This window comes from Onychomys torridus, chromosome 19 (genome assembly GCF_903995425.1).
Source record: "Onychomys torridus chromosome 19, mOncTor1.1, whole genome shotgun sequence".
NCBI classification, from domain to species: Eukaryota; Metazoa; Chordata; class Mammalia; order Rodentia; family Cricetidae; genus Onychomys; species Onychomys torridus.
In genome coordinates, this window is record NC_050461.1 from 16,518,180 (window position 1) to 16,539,672 (window position 21,493).

At 40.8% G+C, this 21,493-nt stretch overlaps 1 protein-coding gene across 3 annotated transcripts; it reads right to left on the bottom strand.

Moving 5' to 3' along the window:
• Positions 1-643: 643 nt before the first annotated feature.
• Gprc6a (G protein-coupled receptor class C group 6 member A) lies at positions 644-19,451 on the bottom strand. Of its 3 annotated transcripts, none has more exons than XM_036168531.1 (6): positions 19,243-19,451; positions 16,679-16,982; positions 15,471-16,307; positions 7,716-7,928; positions 2,808-2,931; positions 644-1,761 (listed from the first exon to the last, which is right to left on the bottom strand). In XM_036168531.1, the coding sequence occupies exons 1-6, from the start codon at positions 19,422-19,424 to the stop codon at positions 647-649; spliced, it is 2,775 nt and encodes a 924-aa protein (XP_036024424.1). In that variant the 5' UTR covers positions 19,425-19,451; the 3' UTR covers positions 644-646. The 3 variants fall into 3 exon arrangements, with proteins under 3 accessions (XP_036024424.1, XP_036024426.1, XP_036024425.1); XM_036168533.1 differs by having other exon boundaries at positions 647-1,761; positions 15,996-16,307; positions 19,243-19,424; XM_036168532.1 differs by lacking the exon at positions 7,716-7,928 and having other exon boundaries at positions 647-1,761; positions 19,243-19,424.
• Between the last annotated feature and the right edge of the window lie 2,042 nt (positions 19,452-21,493).

Below are 21,493 nucleotides of genomic sequence, written 5' to 3' on the forward strand. Positions count from 1 at the left end.
TAAAAATCCGGATGCAGACCCCACTCTCTCTCTGTCTGCCCTGCTCTCCCGCCCCCCCCCCACCCCCCATCTTTTTCTCTGTCCTCCTCCAGTGCTCTTTCTCAGGCCTGGTCCTTTCGTCCCTGCCCACCCCCTCCTCCTAATAAAGTAACCAGGTTCTGTTGTGGCTCCTGACCTTCCCGCCACCAACACCGCTTATCATTCTTTCAATGGGAACAGCAGGGGATGGAAAAAGGCTGATGTGTTGTTATGCATTGACTTCGGACTGCCTAAGAGGACGGCTGGTCAAGATAAAGGCTGAAGGAAGGAACAGAAAACAAAGGCAGATTAATACTGAAAGCTTTAATTTTCTTATTATAGGTGGTCAAACAGAGCGAGTACTCAAGCGAAGGGTAGCAAAACCACACAAGATGTATTTGCTGGGAAAGCACGTACACAACTTACAGCAAAGACTAGAAGCATCTCCTCAGGGATAGTGGCCTCCCCCTTTAATCTCAGCGCTTGGGAGGCAGAGGCAGGCAGATGTTTGTGAGTTTGAGGCCAGCCTGATCTACAGAGCGAGTTCCAGGAAAGGCGCAAAGCTACACAGAGAAACCCTGTCTCGAAAAACCAAAACCAACCAACCAACCAAACAAAAACCCCGCATTCATATACTTGAACTTCTTTTCTGATGCCAAGTTTTAGACACCTTTGTAGCGTCTTCCCTAACTATGTGAGTAAACACTTGTGCCAGACTATGGTTGCTGCTGGGACAGCCGGTAACGTTGTCATTACGGCTTGGATTGGTTATTGCAGTAACATGGTGAATGGTGCCTAGGGAAACATGACTCAAGGCAAGGGTGTCGGCACTGTGAGACGAATAATTGTAAACCACCTGGAGGAAGGCTGATTTGGTGTTAGTCTTTTGCTTGCAGAGAATCACGTAGCACTTGGGGAAGAACGTACAGCACAGAATCCCATAATTGGATATCAGAATGACTATAATCTCTACAGCAGGCAAATACTTGCCAAATGTGGTAGCATAGACAGGGATGAATGTGATCCAAGCGATGAAGTAAATCAGCATGCTGAAGGTCAGGAACTTAGCTTCATTGTAATTCTCAGGAAGTTTCCTCCCTTTGAATGCAAACAGGAAGCAAACGAAGGCAAGGAATGCGATGTAGCCCAGCATGGTGCCAAATGCAAGGAGGGATCCCTCCTCGCATTCCAGGATAATAACTCTAGGCAAGGAGATGTTCTCCTCCACAGCAGGTGCTGCCAAGACCAGCCAGAGCGTGCAAATGATCACCTGAATGCCCGTGCAGGTGAGGACAATGGGGACTGGCCTATAGAGGCACTTCAGGAAGGTCTTCAGCTTGGGATCGAAACTGAACGCTAGCAAAATTTTCAAGGACTTCATCAAAATGCAGGAGACACAGAGAGTAAAGCTCACGCCAAACAGCGTCTGCCTCGTCTTACACGTGAAGTCTTGTGGCTCTCCAATGAAAAAACCTGTGCTGGCAAAATTAAGGGCATGGCAGATGAGCATCACGTAGCAGACCGTTAATCCCCCAGATGATTTCACAACTGGTGTGTTCAGGTTTCTTGTAAATATTATGCCAATGGCCAGAACAAAGGTGATTCCTAGTAGAGAGAGGGCGATGAGGAGGAGAGCCAAAGAGTCATCCCAGTCCAGATACTCCACTTCTTTCTCAAAGCACGTAGTGCTCCTTACTGGGGCCCAGTGGGTTTCATTGTTGCATAAAAGGCAATGATCCATATCTAGCAGGGAAAGGAGAATGGTTACATCACAAACATTTAATCTAGGTGGTTGTCCACAATTCAGCATAAAAAATAAGCTCTGAGGAGGTCATATTGGTTACTTATTCAAATAAAACCTACACAGAACCCAAAGAACGTGGGAGAGGAAGGTCAACAGAAGCTATGAGGAAGATGGGAAAGTAGAACAGAGAAAGTTAAAAGTCCAGCTGGGCCATGACTCTTCAGGAAATCTATATACTCCGGATAGACACTAGTTTCTTGTGAACTTGCTATTTATTGGTGGCAGTTTAGGGATCTTGTTAAGAAGGTAGTTTTGGAATTAGACATAGCTTAAGCCATTTCCTCCCTCTACACCTATGATTCTTGTAATCCTGTCCAAGCTAATGAACCATGCAAGACTGTTTCAGAATCTCTCTCTCAAGGACAAGAACAAATTAAATTAGGGTCTGGGGCTGTAGCTCAGTGGTAGAACATGGGCCTAGAGAGGGGCTGGGGCTGTAGCTCAGTGGTAGAGCATGGGCTTAGAGAGAGTCTGGGGGCTGTAGCTCAGTGATAGAGTATGGGCCTAGAGAGGGGCTGGGGCTGTAGCTCAGTGGTAGAGCATGGGTCTAGAGAGGATCTGGGGCTGTAGGTCAGTGATAGAGTATGGGCCTAGAGAGGGTCTGGGGCTATAGCTCAGTGGTAGAGCATGGGCCTAGAGAGGGTCTGGGGTGTAGCTCAGTGGTAGAGCATGGGCTTAGAGAGAGTCTGGGGGCTGTAGCTCAGTGATAGAGTATGGGCCTAGAGAGGGGCTGGGGCTGTAGCTCAGTGGTAGAGCATGGGTCTAGAGAGGATCTGGGGCTGTAGCTCAGTGACAGAGCATGACCTAGAGAGGGTCTGGGGCTGTAGCTCAGCAGTAGAACATGGGCCTAATAAACAAAAAGCCCAAGGTTTGATATCCAGAATGGAATAGAAAGAAACACATAAAACAAAAGACAAAGCTGAGATTAATATTCAGCCTAAGGAAAAAAAATCACCCACTGCCAGTGGGTGATGCCTGCAGTTACCTGTCTGGTTGCTATAGTGATTCTCTGGGCAGCTCACACAATCATAGCAGCACATATGTTGGCTTCCTGTGGCTTTCTTCATTTGACCAGGACTGCATTCCTTGGAGCATTTTGATAGAATTTGCTATAGTAAAAGAAAAAAAAAAACACCAAATAATTAAAAAAGAGGTTTATCATAGCTATTCCTCACTTAAATATTTGCTAAGTAGCATTTTTGGTCTTTTTCATAGCATTCCCATCTTAAGGAACAGAACAAGCTTAAAATATAGGAGATATTTTGGATTAAAAAAACTACTTTATGGATATTTTATAACTTTTTCCCCCCTACTGGGTCTTTGGCTGGCACAGAACTCACTATGTAGACCAGGCTGGCCTTGAACTCACATTCACCTGCCTCTGCCTCTAGAGTCCTGGGATTTAAAGGCATTCATTGTAGCTGGAGTTTTCCTGTGTCCACTCGGCTCCTGTAGCTGCTTAGACCCAAATAAACACACAGAGACTTATATTTCTTATAAACTGTATGGCTGTGGCAGGCTTCTTGCTATCTAGTTCTTATATCTTAAATTAACCCATTTCTATTAATCTACAAGTTGCCACATGGCTTGTGGCTTACTGGTACTTTTACATCTTGCTTCCTCTGTGTCTGGCTGGCGACTCCTGACTCAGCCTTCCTCTTCCCAGCATTCTCCTCTCTCTTTGTCCCACCTATATTTCCTGCCTGGCTACTGACCAATCAGAGCAACACATTCACAATATACAAAGTGATATCCACAGCAATTCACCACTAAGTCTAGTGACATTTATGGCTTCTATAAGCAAATCACAGAAAATGGCTCTTTCAGAGAACTCCCAGCATAGGGAAAAACACATATTTGTAAAGCTGAAAAAGGAGATGAAGATCTAGGAATTTCCAGTTGTATGATGAAGGAAGAATTCTGCAAGAAAAGCAGGACTTCTGTATTTTTAAACAAGATTTAAAAAATTTATGTTCATGAATCTCCCCCCCCTTCTTCTTCTTCTTCTTCTTCTTCTTCTTCTTCTTCTTCTTCTTCTTCTTCGTCTTCTTCTTCTTCTTCTTTTTGGTGTTTTCAAGACAGGGTTTCTCTGTGTAGCTTTGTGCCTTTCTTGGAACTTGCTTTGGAGACCAGGCTGGCCTCGAACTCACAGAGATCCATCTGCCTCTGCCTCCCAAGTGCTGGGATTAAAGGCATGCACCACCACTGCCTGCTCTCCCTCTTCTTTGTGTGTGTGTGTGTGTGTGTGTGTGTGTGTGTGTGTACCAGAAGAGGGTGTTGCATCCCTTGGAGCTGGCATTATACACAGTTGTGAGTCACTGACGTGGGTTCTGGGAACCAAACTCTGGTCCTCTAGAAAAGCAGCCAAGTGCTCATAACCACTGAGTTATCTCTCCAGCCCTAGATTTTTATAATTTTAGAAGAAAGTCCTAATTATGGCATACAAGGAGCACATCCTGTATACCTTTGAAAAACAAAGTAGGGGAAAATTTGGAATTTAAAACTGTTAGATTATTAGTTTAAAAATAATCCAAAATATATAAATAATACTTTAAAATATTTTATTTTATTTTTGATAGCATTCAGTGTGGTATTTCAATATATCATATGTGTAATGTGTACCAGTCAAATCCATCTTTCTTTGCTCATCTGCTTCCTCCCTTTGTCATTTTTCAGCAATTGCTATTCTACACTCAGCATGGCTATATAAGCTTTCAAATATGAGACAGAATACATGGTTCTTGCCTCTCTGTGTCTGGCTTATTTCTCTTAGCATAATGTTTAAAGTTCTCATTTTGTTACAAATGGCAAGATTTCATTCTTCTCTATGGCTGATAATTTGTTTTATATATACACCACATTTTCTTGTAGCTAATATTGAAATCATTATGAAAATTTAGGTTATAATTCTGCCTTCCTTCTTGGGAACATAACATGTTTTCTCCCTCCACATAAAGAGATAGTAAAAGCTTTTTAGAGTCTGATGTAGATAACTTTGGAATAAAAATAGATGTAAGATTATTTGATGTTTTGGACAGTGAGAAGTGATACTCCAACTAGCCTGTGTGTTGACAAGTAGGTCTTGAAATCTGACCAAATGACCCCTGATATTGTTGGTTTCTGCAATAGGCTAGATGTATATGAATGTCTCCCCCAGAAGGAAGACTTGTCCTCTGCTGGTCAGTTTTTCCCCTAGTGACTAGACCCTCACTGTTGTAGTACAGCTTCACACCACCCCCTCAGGGCACATCCCTCACAGTCTCACTGATTCTTCCATGCAGAAAATGGAGATACATCTTATAACAATTGAAAAACAGTGCTTCTCACAAAAACAATAGACTCTCCTCTTGATTCAGTGAGAATGTGAGGGAGCATGTGGTTTAAAAAGTCCAGCGTGAGTGCAGGGCTTAGCATAAGGTAGGGCTCCTCAGATGGTGCTAGATGATGCCTGCAATATCAGAGAAGATGGAGAGATTTTGAGAGCACAAGGAACGACTGCATTTCTGTCTTCCAAGGAAGAGACATCTTTACTAACACATCTGTCAGGAGAAATGGACTTGAAGAAAATGGTTTCTAACACTAGTGCATGCATTGTGTGCACTAAATATTTGCTGAGTGACCGTTAGTGTGCCAAGCATGATTCTAATTGGAGCCATAGCAAAGAATGAAACAGAATCCTTTCTCTCGAAGGTCTTCAGTTCTAACTGACAAAGTTGACCATAAACAAGATAAAAATAAGCAAAATGGACAAAATGAGAGATGGTGACAAGTGGGGAGGAAAAAAACCAAAAACCAAGACAGGGAGTGACTAGAAGTAGAGAGCTTGCCAATACAATGCTTCCTCTCTCCTGGCCACTCTTCCTCTTTTTCCTTTTTAAAAAATCTCCTCCCCTCTTTTTTCTTCTTCCTTTCTTTCTCCCTTCCGTCTGGGGGTCTCACACAGTGCTAAACATGTGCTTGACAGCTAACTTCTATCATGTTATAAGCTTAGATGTGATTGTTTTTTGTTTTTTTTTTTTAAGGCAGGATCTCACTGTGTTAACCCAGGCTCATGATTCCCCTGTCTCAGCTTCTCAAGTGCTAGGATTACAGGCGCTCACCATCACGCCTGATTCAGGTGTGACAATTGAAAATAGAATGCAGCAGGTGCAGGGTTCTTCCATCAAGAGAAAGAGAGAGAGAACTGTAGAGTTGCAGGGGAATGGCAATCAAGGGGAAGAGAGAAGGAGAGGGGGTACTGGGAACAGGAAAATGCTAGATAGAGGCAGGAGAGAGAGCACTTAATGAAAACAAAACTCCAGATTCTACCTGTAAAGAAACACAATGCTGTAGAAGAGTACTAAGCAAATCATTGCATTTTCCAAGGTGATGTCTTAAGAGCAGAGGGAAGGGGTAAAACAGTCACAAAGCTAGCACTGTGACCTGGGTGAGCAGTGACTGGACCTCACAGTGGAGTGTCAGTGGTATAACCCGGGGGGAAAAACGGTAGTCACACTTTAGACTCATTTTGCAAGGTAAACTTTCAGTGAGTCTGCAGTGTGACAAGTGTGTTGTGTGACAGACCAGGGACAAGCATCCCATCAGGGTGTCTCATGGGCAACCAACAAAGGAGGGTGGCCATTTTCTGAGTTGTAGGAAAGAATATCAAGAGCTTTGTTTTGGAGATAGTCGGTGAGGACAACCGTCAGATAGATATCCATGTAGAGATGCCAGTTAGGCAGTTATTTGAGTTAAAAGATAAAAATCAAGAAGCCACCAGCCTCCTACAGAATGACATTATTTAAAGACAGGAGCCTGATAAGGTCCCTAAACAGACAACAAAGAGTAGGGCCGTGCCTGGGCACTCTGGTATTTAGAGGTATTGGAAAGATAAGGACCCAACAAAGGAGACAGGAACAGTGGCTAGAGACACGGGGAAATCAAAGGAGAGTGGAGTCTAGGAAGCAAGGAAGGCCCATGGTATGGAGGAAAGAAAATACGACTGTTAGATGAATTAGGGTGATATTTGGATTTAGTGTAAGGGAGCTAGACAAACAATTCTGATAGATTAAAAGGAGAGGAATTGCGGCCAGTCAATTATTTAATGTTTTCAAGGAGTTTTGCTGTCAAGAGAAATAGAGGCTTGGGTATCAAATGGAGGAGGATGCGGGAAATCAATGCAGCTGCTGCCTTCTGAATATGAGAGAAATAAAACACATTTATATCAGCATGCGGACAGTGCAGAAGAGAGCATCACAGAGGACTCAGGAGAAAGTGAAGTTGGCACAGCCAGTTTTTAAACAAGTAAAAGGGTTGGGGCCCAAAGGTCAAGCCGGGGTGCTGCATTTGAGCATAAGCACAGCAGTCCACCCACGGGGCCAGATGGAACTTAGAAGCACAGGCACAGATATGCACAGCTCTTTTTCCTATTGCTTTGGTGTTTCTAGAACAGAAAGCAGGATCCGCTGGAGGTGATGGAGTGAAGTCAGAGGAGAGTATAAAATGGCCAGCTAGCAAGAAAAGAGACTTAATGCTGTCGGGGAATAGTTGGGTTGATTTGCCCAGCAACACAAGGTCCACTGGACACTGGGGTTCATACATTTAATATCAATGAACCAGGTTTGTATTCCCACCTCTCCTACCCCAAGTTCTTCTACTCAGGGAACGCACATAGAGCTGACCACATAGTGAGAGGAATTTTGCCAATGTTGAGAAATGAGAGGACACTGAAGGGAGAGGAATGGGGGAACAGAGAGTAGGTGTTAGAGTGTTATGCTAGTTGGCCACAGAATTTAGGGAGGGAAGGCAGCCATTGAACCGTGGGATGATCGTCCGACGCCCTGCTGGAGATCAGGACTTTGGAGGTGAGATACTAGTGACTTGAATTCAGCAAAGCAGCCTACGCCAAAATCACCTTAAGTTTCCCGAACTCGCGCTTTGACTCCTGGCTTGTGGTGACGAAGACGTCGTGCTGCAGGTCGTATTCTGCCATTTTTGTGACAGTCATGAGGCCATTGATCTCCTTCCAGAGCACCACGTCATAACCAGTGTTTAAATCCCCGTGCGCATCGAAATGAAATGAGTTCCTTCCGTCGGTGAATGTCACATTTTTCAGCACGGCAAGCAGCTGTGAAAGGTAAACACATGAGTGAACGGGGCAGTTTCGGCACATCTTTTACCCCAGTGAGGACACTGCATCCTCAGGAATATTACTTAAACTGAAAAGAAAAAAAAAAAAAAAGATTCTTGATCACTGTTTGGGCATGCTTAAATATCGAGAACTGTTTAAGAAAGAGTGCCCTGTAGCATGAATCTTAAAAGGTCTTATTAATAAAAACAAACCTGAGCCAGAGATTGGGGTGAACACTGAATGATCAGAGAAATAGAGCAAGCCACAGCTTTCTCACCTCACCAATTCCTCAGCTGTTCCTGTTTCCTCAGACTGTAAGCCTCATAGATCTCAGTTGAACTGCTGCTAAAAGCCTAAAAGCTTAACCAGCCAAAAGCTCAACTAACTCTGGTTTCTGGTTTTCATGCCTTATATACCTTTCTGCTTTCTGCCATCACTTTCTGGGAGTAAAGGCGTGAGTCACCATTCCTGGCTGTTTCCAGTGTGGCCTTGAACTCACAGATCTCTACCTCCCAAGTGATAGGATTAAAGGCGTGTGTGCCTCTATGTCTATCTAGTGGTTGTTCTGTCCTCTGATCCCAGATAAGTTTATTAGGATGCACAATATTTTGGGGAACACAATATCACCACAGTGCCTCTGCCCCTTCTCTCAGCTTCTAGATTTGATCTCTGCAGAAGTTTTTCCCATGTGAAATTATAAAAGCATGTTAGTTTTTTTTAGCGATGATAGCTTTCCCAGACTATGAACCTGGAATCTGAGCACCTGCCTGTGTCCATGTGGCAGATTTTCAGGATGGGCTCTATGGAGCAGGTGGGGGCTTTTGGCTCCTTCTATCATGGCTGGTGCAATATTGATGGTAAAACACCCCTTGTCATCTTTCCTCTGATGGTTCTTACGTCTGTCTCAGTGATGAGCACACAATCAAATGACCTCTGAATTCTATTTCTAACTTAAGTTACAAAGTAATTTCTTTTCATTCAACTAAAAAATGACCTGCCTTGCTATCCAGTTGGTGTGGTGAGAACTGGCTAGAGCAGGAAGTGCTTTGCTGACAGTGGCAGCCACACTAAGCTTGTGCTGTACAGAAAGACATTGGGGTTGAAACTAGGAGACTGTAGTCTACTGTTTACTTGATGAGTAAGCACAGTTTGTGCCCTCTCCCAATGCATTCATCATGGCCCACTGGTTGCCTAAGTCCACGGTCTTGTGGCTTTGATGGGTTAAAAATACATGGGATGACATTATTCTACCTGAATAGAATTATTCTTCTCCATCTATTTTGACTAATTTTAAATGTTTTACTTTTTTGTCACTAGATTGAAAAAAATCAACTAACACGTTTAGGCAAATGTATTATCTATTATAGTCACATAATGACCAAATATATGGCCTTAGCAAAATCTCAAAGTGTGTGTTGATTTTATTACTTGTCCCCACTGGTTTGTTATTTGGTTTAGTGAATGTAAATGAATTGCTTTAAAGAGGCAGAATGCATCAGAGCTATCATGATGGAATTAACAACAGAAATGCCATCTTATTCTCCGGCTATGGGTGTGATTCAGAGGTAGAGTGCTCCCATAGCATGTATGATGTCCTACGTTCCATCCTCAGCGCCACTTATACTAGGCATGGTGGCACACAGCTGTCATCCTAGCACTCAGATTGTGTGTGTGTGTGTGTGTGTGTGTGTGGTGGGGGGCTGGGAGTTCTTGGTCAACCTGGACTGCATGACACCTGGCTTCAAAAATAAACCTTTTTTTTTTTATTATTATTCTAACATTGACCAGAATTAAAAACAAACAAACAAACAAACAAACAAAAAAAACCCAAAAAACTGGAGGGACTGAAACTAAATGAATCTATCAGAGCTTCAATGATAAAGAGCTTTGCTTTAATAAACAGAATAGCTTCAATGTTCCCCCCTTCTGCCTAGGCACTGCTTTAAATTGTGCTCCTTTCTCAAGCAGTGGTCCCACATCAGCCTCAGTCACTTAGGAAGCAGATCTCTTTTTTAGTCTTGTGTTTAAACTGTAATTTCCACCTGTCCCCCCCCCCCATTCCTGCATCTAGTTATAGTTAATATGAAAATCTGATCCCGATACATTCTATAAGTAACAATAGCATTATAGCCATGCACAATTTCTGCTCACTCTAAGAGGGCAGAGGGAAGCAGCAGTGAAACCCTTGCTTAGGAAATACGTCAGAACATTGACTTTGGAGTAAGGTAATTTTGAACAGAACTTCTAAATTATGAAGTGCTATTTTCCATCAGTTACCACCCCCGCCCCCATGGGGACTAAACTTGGAGTCCACACCACAACATTTAGAGACTGAGAATGGCATTTCTATTATCGGATTCACTTCTGTATGTTGATATTCTGTTGGTAAGACCACGGGCCACACCCCACTAGTTAACATTATGTGTTTATCTTGGGCTTCCTTTCCCTAAGCACCTGATGCCTGCCCCATCTCTCTACATAAGCTTGTTTGTGGGAAGAGGTATCCATGTGACCATTAGAGCGCAGCAGGAAGAGAGTAGACTCATGTCTTTGTCCTGGTGCCCAGACCATATCTGTTTCTTCAGTCAAATTTTCCTGTGGCATAACAAAACACCCAGCAAACCAAGACTGACTGTTTCACTCCAGCCCTGGGAGTGACCATGGCAAATACTTTAACTCCCAGTTCTTCTCATTCCCTGACCTCAATGACTTGGCTCCAAGTATACCTCCTCCTCCACTCCCTTAGGCTAGAGCATAAAACGTAAGTTCCGTGGCCCTCCCCAGAAACTGTAGAGATAAAAAGTGATCCATCCCCAGCTCAAAATCCCAGAAGCACAGACTTAACATCAGCAGATACTATTACCCTTACAACTGAAGGTCACTCTCAAGCCTCTCCCAACTTCTAGACTGATATGAAGCCACCATTGCATAATTCTATGTCTTCTTCTTCTTCTTCTTCTTCTTCTTCTTCTTCTTCTTCTTCTTCTTCTTCTTCTTCTTCTTCTTCTTCTTCTTTTGAGCTGAGGATTGAACCCAGGGCCTTGTGCTTGCTAGGCAAGCACTCTACCACTGAGCTAAATCCTCAACCCCTAATTCCATGTCTTCTAAGTTCTTGAAATTCAGCATCTCCAAAATAGAAGGTCTATATTTTTCCCCACCAGATCTCCACATTTCTCCATGTTTCTATTTTTAACACACAGCATTAACTGCCCTGATTAGGAATCATTTGTGACATCTTTGTTGTGTTTTTGCTTTAAAAAACAAAACAAAACAAAACAAAACCAAAAAACATCTGATCTATTCTAAATATTCTTCATCCATTTTCTCTAATGTTTGTATCAGTCAAAAAGCTGTCTCTGCAGTGGAAAATAGGTCATTACTCTGTTGCCTAAAAAGTTTTTAATTGTTCCCTGTTTTGCTCTCTACAGTCCAAACTCCATGCATCCTTCACAGATTCCCTATATCAGCAACTGGGGCATCACCTGGTATGCTGTTAAAAATATAGATTTTCCAGTTCCGAGGCAATTCAAATTGCACATCAAATTTTGAGATGTCCTTTCTGGCCAAGTCTTTTGACAAAGTGACCTACACGAATCCCTGATCTCATTTGTTTCCAGCTTCCCTTCAAGACTCCAGTCCTGTGATGTCCAGGCTTCAGAGAATGTTAAGTTCCTAACGCTGAACTTGCTGCCTGGGTTATGTGCTGTGCTGCCATGTTTATCTGGTGTTTGTATGAAATACTGTAGTGTGCCCTCCTGTGCAGCATGCAGCTTGGCAATCATCTGATTATATACCACATTGACTGCTGTAGGAGGGGATTCTGTTTTCCTCCTCTGGGTATCTGCAGTGCTCAGCACAGTGCCTGGAACACTGAGGCAGCTAACAAATACTTCCTAGGTAAACATGTGAGGTGTGGCTGTTAACATTTTCTCATCTCAGATGTGTCTCTCATTACTTTATATAGGACGGGATGGAAGAAGGAGCCAAAACCCAACCATTAGCTACAACATGAAGAAGAACGTCAAAAATCTGTGGAAGTAAAATAAGGGTGACTGTGTGCTGTCCCTGACTGCTCTCACCAAACACAGCCAAAGCAGTGTCCCAATGCCACTGGAATCTAAATTTAGTTGGATCTAAAACCACTCATGAAGTATATTAATATTAGGGCAATTTGCAATTAGGAATGCATCCTTGATCAGGGATCCCAAATGTTAATGTTTGTTTTAAAATTCAATGTCTTATAAAGATTTTCTATGTAAAAAGGCCATTGACTGGAAGACTTGTCACCCAAACCTGGCATTGATTATTGTGTGACTCACTTGCATCATGATCAAAGGAACGCCTCACTCTGTCTCCTCCTTTTCAATCTGTTTCTAAATTAACAGGTTCTCAGAGGCACAGGAAGTGACCTCAGGCTCCTAGTGTTTAAATAAAACATTAAGGTTCTATTTTCTCAAGTTTTTTCAAAATATTTGAGATATATTTTTGATATGAAATACTTTTCAGACCTTTGGTAGATAAATAAATAGCTCTGTGTGCTTCTGTTTCTTTTCACTTATAAAATTCCTCCTCTTATTTTCTCTTGTATCCTGTAGGTTCAAGGACTAGTCTCCATTTCTCTTCCAGTCTCTTTTGTCTAAAATTCAGCTCAGTCATTTCAGTATAATAGTCTACTTTTTAAAAGCAAACAGTGCTTTTCTGCAGTACCCTAGGTGAAGAGTATTGAAATGTATAGATAATGCCATATGGAATATAGGGGTCTAAAGGAAAGGAGTCTAAACAAAGGCAATTTAAAGTCCCCCTAACCCCTCATTAGAGTTTTTAGTACTAAGGAAGTGCTTTCCAGGAGATGTTTAAAAGTTATTAAATATGCATATATTATGTAGAAGAATTTTAATTTCAATGAAGACCCTAATCACTAATCATTTACATCTTTATTAGAGTTCGGGCTTTCTATTTATAAAGCAAAAAGTACCTGAAAATGAGCCATGCGTGTCCCACAACATGTATAATTGATTATGCATCTATTAAAAATAAAAATAAGTACAATTTAAAAACGAACCATTTCAAATACGCGGTTCTAGGGCTGAGGCTGCAGCTCAGAGGGAGCATGCTCCCTGAACCCCAGAGCAAAACAAAACAGAGACGACAACAGCAATGACACCAAAGTTAGAGCAAACAAACAAACATGGAAACGATTCATCTGAATGAGTAAGCAGGTTACTGCAGGCATTGGTGCTGATGTTGCTGGGATGGAGCACCAGGCAGCACAAGCTTGCACAAGGCCATTGTTTCAGTTCTAAGCAATAGCAACAAAAGTAATGATGACAGAAGTACAAATAACACTCTAGAAGGTGCTTATACCATCCAAACTGTCTTATTCTACTCTATGTTCACTTCTAACTCTAAACGACATATATGTTGTAACATGATACTGTCTCAAGACCTTGAAGTCTGGCTTTGAATTCATATGATTGAGAAGTTTGATTCTCACAAGTAAAATATTGTTATTAAAAGAAGCACTGTCTCTTACGTGCTTTGCTCAAGGTCATTCATAAAAGCAATGTGATTTTTTCACTAACTAGAGCCATAGTAAACTTTAAAAAAAAAAAAAAAGATTTATTTATTTATTATCTATACACAGTGTTCTGCTTGCTTGCATGTACCTGAACACCGGAAGAGGGCACCAGATATCATTACAGATGGTTGTGAGCCACCATGTGGTTGCTGGGAACTGAACTCAGGACCTCTGGAAGACCAGTCAGTGCTCTTAACCTCTGAGCCATCTCTCCAGCCCCCAAGCCATATTAAACTTTAAGTCTTTCCAAAGTAATCCAAGAAAAGAAAGAAAAACATTGCTGTGTGTACACTTGGTGTCCCATTTAAACCTAAATTATGATAATATAATAAACCTAACAACATTCTCTTGAAGGAGACTCGAAGGGGCTGAAGAGATGGCTCAGTGGTTAAGAACACTGGCTGCTCTTTCAACTGACTCAGGTTCTAGTCTCAGCACCGACATGGTGACTCACAACCATGTTTAACTCCAGTTCCAGGGATTCAACACTCTCTTCTGGCTTCAGCAGGCATCGCTTGCACACAGTGCACATACCCACATGCAGGCAAAGCACTCATACACATAAAACAAGAACACAAATCTTAAAACACACACACACACACACACACACACACACACACACACACACACACACAGACAGCATCCTACTTATGAGAGTGAGAGCATTTGTTGGAGCAGTGCTTCTCAACTTTCATAAAGCTGTGACCATTTAATATAGTTCCTTATGTGGTGATCTACAACCATAAAATTATCTTCACTACTACTTTGTAAGTATAATTTTTCTGCTGTTATGAATCATAGTGCAAATATCTGTATTTTCTGATGGTCTTAGGCAACCCCATGTGAAAGGGTGGTTGGATCTCCCCTCTCAAACAGGTCACAACCCACAAGTTGAGAACTACTGGACTAAAGGATAGGATTATAATTCACCTGCCTTACAATTAGAGGGGATGTAAGAAGACCAGGACTGAAGACAGGTTTATTTATGATGCTTTTTGTCTATAGTTTCCTCACATACATGAGGAGTATCCCTAATCCAAAATGCGGCAAATCTGAGTTTTTGAGCACCAACTTGATAGCACAAGTGAAAAATTCTACACTTGACTTCACTGGCACAATATAGCTACACTAAAAATATTGTATAAGACCACCTTTGAGTTATATGAAAAAGGCAAATATAAGCAAAGATTAATTTTACTTATAGACTTTGTCCTATACAAAGATATAAAATCTGAAACATTTATAATACTGAGCATATCAGATGAGGGAAACACTATTATATTTAACGATTGTGAAAAAAGTCATTTAATTTGTGCAGTCTAATTCTTATGTGTAAAAATAATTAAACAACATAATGCATATCAAGTATTGAAAATAATCCATATGTCTGAGGAGGAATGTGGGGCGTTTACCCACCAACCCCACAGCTCCCCAGAGTTTTCTTGAGTGTGAGCAGCAGGAAATATTAGATAGAAGGATTTATAGTGCGGAGATAAACAGATAGAAAATACAGGATAGCCTCGAGAGGGCCTGGAACCTATTCCAACGGGCCCTGACTGTCTCTGCCCCAGGGTATTTATAGAGATGCCAAAGGGTGGAGCAAAAGACCTCCCCCAAGCACAGACCATCTCAGACACCTGCACTCAGGTGGGTGGTCCTAATCATCCTCTCTATGTGGACCTGCTGGGTAATGAGGAACCTGAAAACGGGCTCCCACAGAGGAAGACAGCACTACTAACAGAACCTCCTCAGAAAATAAAACAGAACTTTGAGGCTTAAGGAAAGCAATGAGAATAAAATAGAGCTATCTTCAAGAATAAAAAGTTATATTAGCAATGTAGGTTACAAAAATGACAGTTTTCACTTGTAGAAGGGATAAGCTGAAGAGTAAGTACTGTGGACCTTTGTAAAATAAAGGAAAGTTATAGTTGGTGCATGGGCTCAGATATGTGAATTAGTACCTCCCATGGTTGAAAGGCGTTAGGTTTCTGACAGTCTCGGGCTTGGCACAGATCCCGCACGGCATGGCCAAGGGCAAACACTGCAAGCTGAATGCTGTGGATGAGCCCGGGCTCAGTGTAATGCCAGAGAAAGTCATTTCTCATGAAGAAATGGTTTTCAATGGTCTTGGTAGTGTCATAGGTCGAAGCTGCATGAGAATAGTTGGAAATGCATTGACTCAAATCACCATCTTTGATGTGTTTACAGGCAGAAAAAAGCACGGCAAATTCTTGTAGGGGTTTGTTATTGTTTTTGGGATACATATGCAGAGTTTGAAGAAAAGAATGGAAAGAAGACATATTTCCTCTTCTGAAGGTAAACCCCACCACTTTGCCAAGCTTCTTAACATTAGGAATGGTGATAATCTTGGTAGCAGTTGACCAATTATCGCTAGCAATCCAGAGTTTATTTATTTTCCTTTCAATGGCTTTAGTGAAGAGATTAAAAACATGGAATTTCCTCAGAAACACCACAATGACATTGACCTGGGCTTCTGCAACGATTTTCTCAAGTGTCTGATTGATTCTGACTTCAATAGTATTATCTGAGAGGAAGGCTGGCAGAACCTCCTTGAAGGCAATGCACACATTGTTGGCAGCAGCCTGAATTGCAAACGTGTTCAAAGCTAGTCTTCCGTAGTCATCATCTGTTGTGATGACACCAATCCAGTTCCATCCAGATTGTTGAATCAGGTGGGCCATTGCTTTAGTTTGGTAGAAGTCACTGGGCACAGTCCGTAAAAATGAAGGAAAGCGGATTTTGTCACTCAGGATTTCTGCCGTAGATTCATAACTCACCTGGAAGCAGACAGAATCTGTGTTATGATTGTGGGGCACAGGAGCCGGTTATGGTAAGCACATTGCCCTTTGATTTCTATTGACCCTCCTAAATTCTCTTGCTATAAGAAGATCAACTCATGTCAGCACCCAACGATGTTGAGTTGACTTGCCTTCTTTGAACCTGGCTGATGTTACTATGGAAACAGAGCAGGTGAGAGAGCCCTCAGAGATATGTGTCTTTTCTAAATCAAGTTAAAAACGGTCAGAAATTAGTTCTTGTCTACTGCAAAAACAACCCCTTATTTAATTCCCATGTTTCTCCAATCTTTTCCTAAAACTAAATGTAATAAAAAAATCAATGTATGGAAAGAAGTAGACCCAAAATGTACCTGTGGCATGAGCTGTAAATTCAGCATCCTTGAGACAGCCATGGATATTTCAGAGTAGCCAGCCCCAATAACAGCTTTCACCCTTGGCGTGTAGCTGGAATAGTCACACTGGAAGTTCACTGTTTCTCCAGAGCAGTTGAAGTTTGAGAGGAACCTCAGAGCTGCTGCCACAGCTGCTGTGACTTCGGTACAAGAGTCATAGATTTCATACCCCAGTTTGACTCCGGACAATAGTGTCGAGTTATTGATCACCTCAATGCTGTGTATCATGGCCAGAGCTTGAAGAAATGCTGATATTTCAAAGCTGTGGAGAAACAAGCATTTTCTGAAACAAGACGTGACTAATCTATTGATGTGGGGATAGCTTACCTCACCCGCACCTCTGCCCTTTGGTGGGTAATGTTTGGGTGAGTCCAGGTGATTTTATGAAAAATATGAACTTTATTTGAAAACAACTTTTCCCTTCTTTTCCCCTCTGATAATAATTTTAATAGAATACCTTCTATTTATTTGTTGACAATTTTATAAATGTAAACAATGTATCTTTCAAAGGTACATTTTTAATTAAAATGTAACTGTATCATTCTCCCTCTCCTGCCTCCTAACTACTACTGTTCACTCAACCCATGTCCCCCCAATTCTAGCTGATAGCCTCTTTTTCTTTGATTATTATTGTTACATACATATGTGTGCATGTACAAATATATGTAAATATAACCTACTGAATTCACTTCTGTTGTTTGTGTGTATATGGCCCCAAGACCGATCACTCTGTATTGGATAACCAGTAAGAAGACTCATTCCTGGGGAAGGCTACTTCTCTTTCTCCCAGCAGCCATTAGTTGCCTGTAGTGCTATGAACAATGTACCTTGATCATAGCCACTTCTAACTCCTTCCTCCCACGCCCCTGATGAAAATAATTTTAATGGAAACCTTTAAAAGGGATAATGTTAGAAATGTACGTTTCATAAGTAGAGTCTACAGCACAGCGCCTAGCCTTTTCTTGACAATTGTGTTGAACAATTTAATATTCTGTCATATCTGGTATTTTGCTCCCTTTTGTAGTTTCTTGCCAGCATGTTACTGCTGTCAGTGCATATACTTCTTAGACTTAAATCCTATCTTTTAGTTTTCTGATTTTAATCTGTTGTGGTCGGAAATGAGATAAATGAGACTTTTATAAATTCAAATTTTTATTTTTAAAAATAATTTCTTTGGTTGAGATTATAATATCATTATATCATTTCCTCCTTCTCTTTCCTTGATCCAAAGCCTCCCATATACAGCATCTCCTTGCTCTCTTTCAAACATGTGGCCTCTTTTTCTCTAATTATTGTTACATACATATATATATGTCCAAACACATAAATGAGACCTAGAAGAATTATTGGGTAAAGCCCAGTCGTTGTTCAGAGAATGCTGACTAGTGCAGACCAGAGATGCGGCTGTTTCAGAGAACATTTCTTGCATGCATTTTGCTTTGGGATTATTTCAGGGACCTCAGTAATTTAGTCCTGACTCACTGCTATTTCATTCGCTACTGTGCATAAACATTGCAAGTATGACCTCATATAAAATAAAAGATCAGTGGATGCTTTTTAAGTGGATAAAGGAGGACTTCAGAGTTTTGATTCTAAAGTTTCCTTAGAGCTCATTAAGTTAGGGTTACTTGAAAATTACTATTTGTCACTGTGGGATGACTGAAGATAAAATGTGGAAAATCATTAGAATATTTATTGAAAATGACAGAAAAGATTAGTAGTTTACCTCATAATTAACCCATATAGTATTTTTATAGTCCCTTACATGTAAACTCAATGACCTTGGTGTCCCTAGTGTTCAGAACAGGGGCCAGGTGATGCTAGCCCCTGGCTCAGTGTTGGTAAAACACATTTCTCTTGAGTGACAATAAAGTCAAACATTTAATTTATTGTGATTTTTGGAAGAAGTTTGTTAGATCAAATGTGACATTTATATTTATCATTGGTTATTGGCTTAAAATTATGGGCTTCAATTTTTTGGGTGCCAATTTTATGCATTGAAAATCTTCACTTATTATTTTGTGCCATTTCAGCACTATTTGATAAGGAAACAAATAAGCAGGAGATTGGATGTTATGATACATGTTTCAAATCCCAGCACTCTGGAGGTCACGGCAAAAGGAACCAACGGATGAGGCTAGCCTGAGATATATAAGGAGACCCGTCTCAAAGCAAAACAAACAAAACAAAACAGAAAAGTGAAATAAAAGAGAAATTTAAGATTATATCATGTTGTAATCAGAATTTTAAGAGGCACAGGAAAGCTTGAAGGTCACATTGCCATACTACTGAAGCTGATGCTGCCAAAAATACATCACTGTAAAGCATTCTTTACCCCTGTGCTTGGAAGTTGTTTGAATCTATTGTATGGACCACAAAACTAACCAGATACAACTTCAATATAAACTCATGTTCTATTGTTTAAAATGTTATCACAAGCAAACTATCTGCACATCTTAGTCTTACAGCATAATCTTGAATTGTAATTTCTCTCCCGACCCCTCTCTCTCAGTTTTACTCACCCAACACATTTCTGGATTTGTGGTCTCCTGGGACGGTCGTCTGAGGATAACATTTTTTCATGAATGGCAAACAAACCTCCAATCATGATATGTCCAGGAGAAGTGATAGCCACAAAGTCATCTGGGGTGTGGCAAGACTGGGAGGTAGCAAGAATAATCAGGAATATAATTAATAGTGCCATGCTTCTATCTTATTTGCTCAGCTCATGAGAATTATTAGGAACCACTCAGTTCACAGATGCTAATGACAAGAATCCCATTTCCCCTAAACGCCTTTGAAGTATAGGACAATGTCAAGGGCCAGAAGTGCTCAGTATTCAGATTCTTGATGTCAGTGAAAACAGTTTTCTCACCAACAAGAGCATGTCAGATTATAACAGTCTTTGGTGCTGAGCCACACAACAGTAGACATGTGAGAGTTACAGATAACTGATAGAATTATAAATACAAGAGTGTGCTGATAGAACGTGAAAACAGATCTTTGGGACATTGTATTCTTTTACTCCAGAGGAATATCAAAGGCTTTGCATCCTGTTGGCTTTTCTTTTGAAACAGGTTGAGGACCTTTTGCAAGAGGCAGAAAAGGGAAACTCCTTCTTATAAAATGAGTAGTTCTATATCTTCTGAACATGTTGCTTTCAATGCAAAAAAAATTAAGTGTAATTGATCAGCTATTTAGAAAAAAAAATCATCCTGTTTTTATTTCTCCTAGAAATCTCAACTTAAAAAAGGAAATTCAGTTGATTTAGGCTTTCATTACTTCTGAGTTACATGTAGTAGTAGACATAAATGGCTTTTGTTCACTTGGGCAGAACTAAAAACAGGGTGGGATGTCAGGAAAGAAAGGTCTGTTACAGATAACTATCATTTATATCCCTGCACTGTCCATTTCTTATTTACATGAAGTTTGTACATGTTTTTAAATACAACAAGAATAACATAACGATACAGGTATCCTTTTTAATTTGCTTGATTATTCTGAGACAAGGTCTCTCTATGTAGCTCTAGATGGTGTAGAAGTCATTCTATAGACTAGACTGGCCTGAAATTCACAGAGATCCACCTGCCTCTGTCTTCTAAGTGCTGGGATTAAAGGCGGGTGCCACTCCTCACAACAGGTATCCTTTAAAAAAGAGAGATTTACTTTTATGCAAGTGTTTTGCCTGGGTGTACATATGTGCACTAGGTGCATACCTGGTGCCTGCAGAGTCCTGAAGAAAGAGGAGGGCAGAGGAGGCTGTTGAATCCTCTGGAACTGTAGTTACAAATGATTGAAGCTGCCATGTGGGTGCTGGTGCAGAACCTACATTGTCTGCAAGAGCAAAAAATGCTCTTAACTATGAAGCCATATTTCCATCCCTAATAGTTAGCTCTTGGAATTTAAGGGGGTCCAGAAACTTCAGTGACTTAGGCACCATTAAGACCACTGATGATGAGTTTAAAATTTATTGTTCAAAATCATTCTGAAAAATACTTGGCCATATTTGTTCTGTTTTGGTATTTTTTAAAAAAGTCTATCTTTTGTGTTGATTTTTATTTTTTTATTTGAAAGAGAGAGAAAGGGAATAAAAAATAATGTTGGTGATTAGGAAGATGGGGATGGTCTAACAGAGCAGTTAGATGATGGGAAAGAATATGATCAAAATATATCATATGAAAAAATCATAAATATCATGTATACCAGCTCAATGGAGAAAATAATGCTTGCTGTAAAAGGTGTATCGTGGGAAAGCAGTCCTTGGTCTACCATCTCTCTGTTACTTGGAGAGTAGTAGATAAATCTCTAAAGGAATCTCGAAACATAATAGCATAATAGTGACTGTTGCATTTTAAATGATCCAGATTAGTTGTAGATTCAGCGAGGTATGCAGTTAGGCTGACTGAGTAGTGGAGTCACAGCTTGTTACAAGGTGTCAAGTGTTTTCTTTTCGAGTTAGTGTATATAATTTATATGAATAACAGTCTCATTGTGACATTTTTACATATGTATACCACACACTTTGATCATAATCACTCCCATTATCCAAATGTCTTGACAAATGTTTTCTAGACTTTTCTACTTTCTGGTGACATTTTCTTTTTTTTTCTTTTTCTTTTCTTTTCTTTTGGTTTTTCAAGACAGGGTTTCTCTGCGTAGTTTTTGCACCTTTCCTGGAACTCTCTTTTTAACCAGGTTGGCCTCAAACTCACAGAGATCTGCCTGGCTCTGCTTCCCGAGTGCTGGGATTAAAGGCGTGCGCCACCACCACCT

Bases quoted from the DNA above. Each gene is read 5' to 3' on its own strand.
- Gprc6a (XM_036168531.1), bottom strand. From the start codon at position 19,424: ATGGCACTATTAATTATATTCCTGATTATTCTTGCTACCTCCCAGTCT. The intron at 16,983-19,242 runs GTGAGTAAAACT...GTTTCTCCACAG, and splicing joins CAAATCCAGAAATGTGTTGG to CTTTGAAATATCAGCATTTC. The intron at 16,308-16,678 runs GTACATTTTGGG...GTCTGCTTCCAG, and splicing joins ATTTACAGCTCATGCCACAG to GTGAGTTATGAATCTACGGC.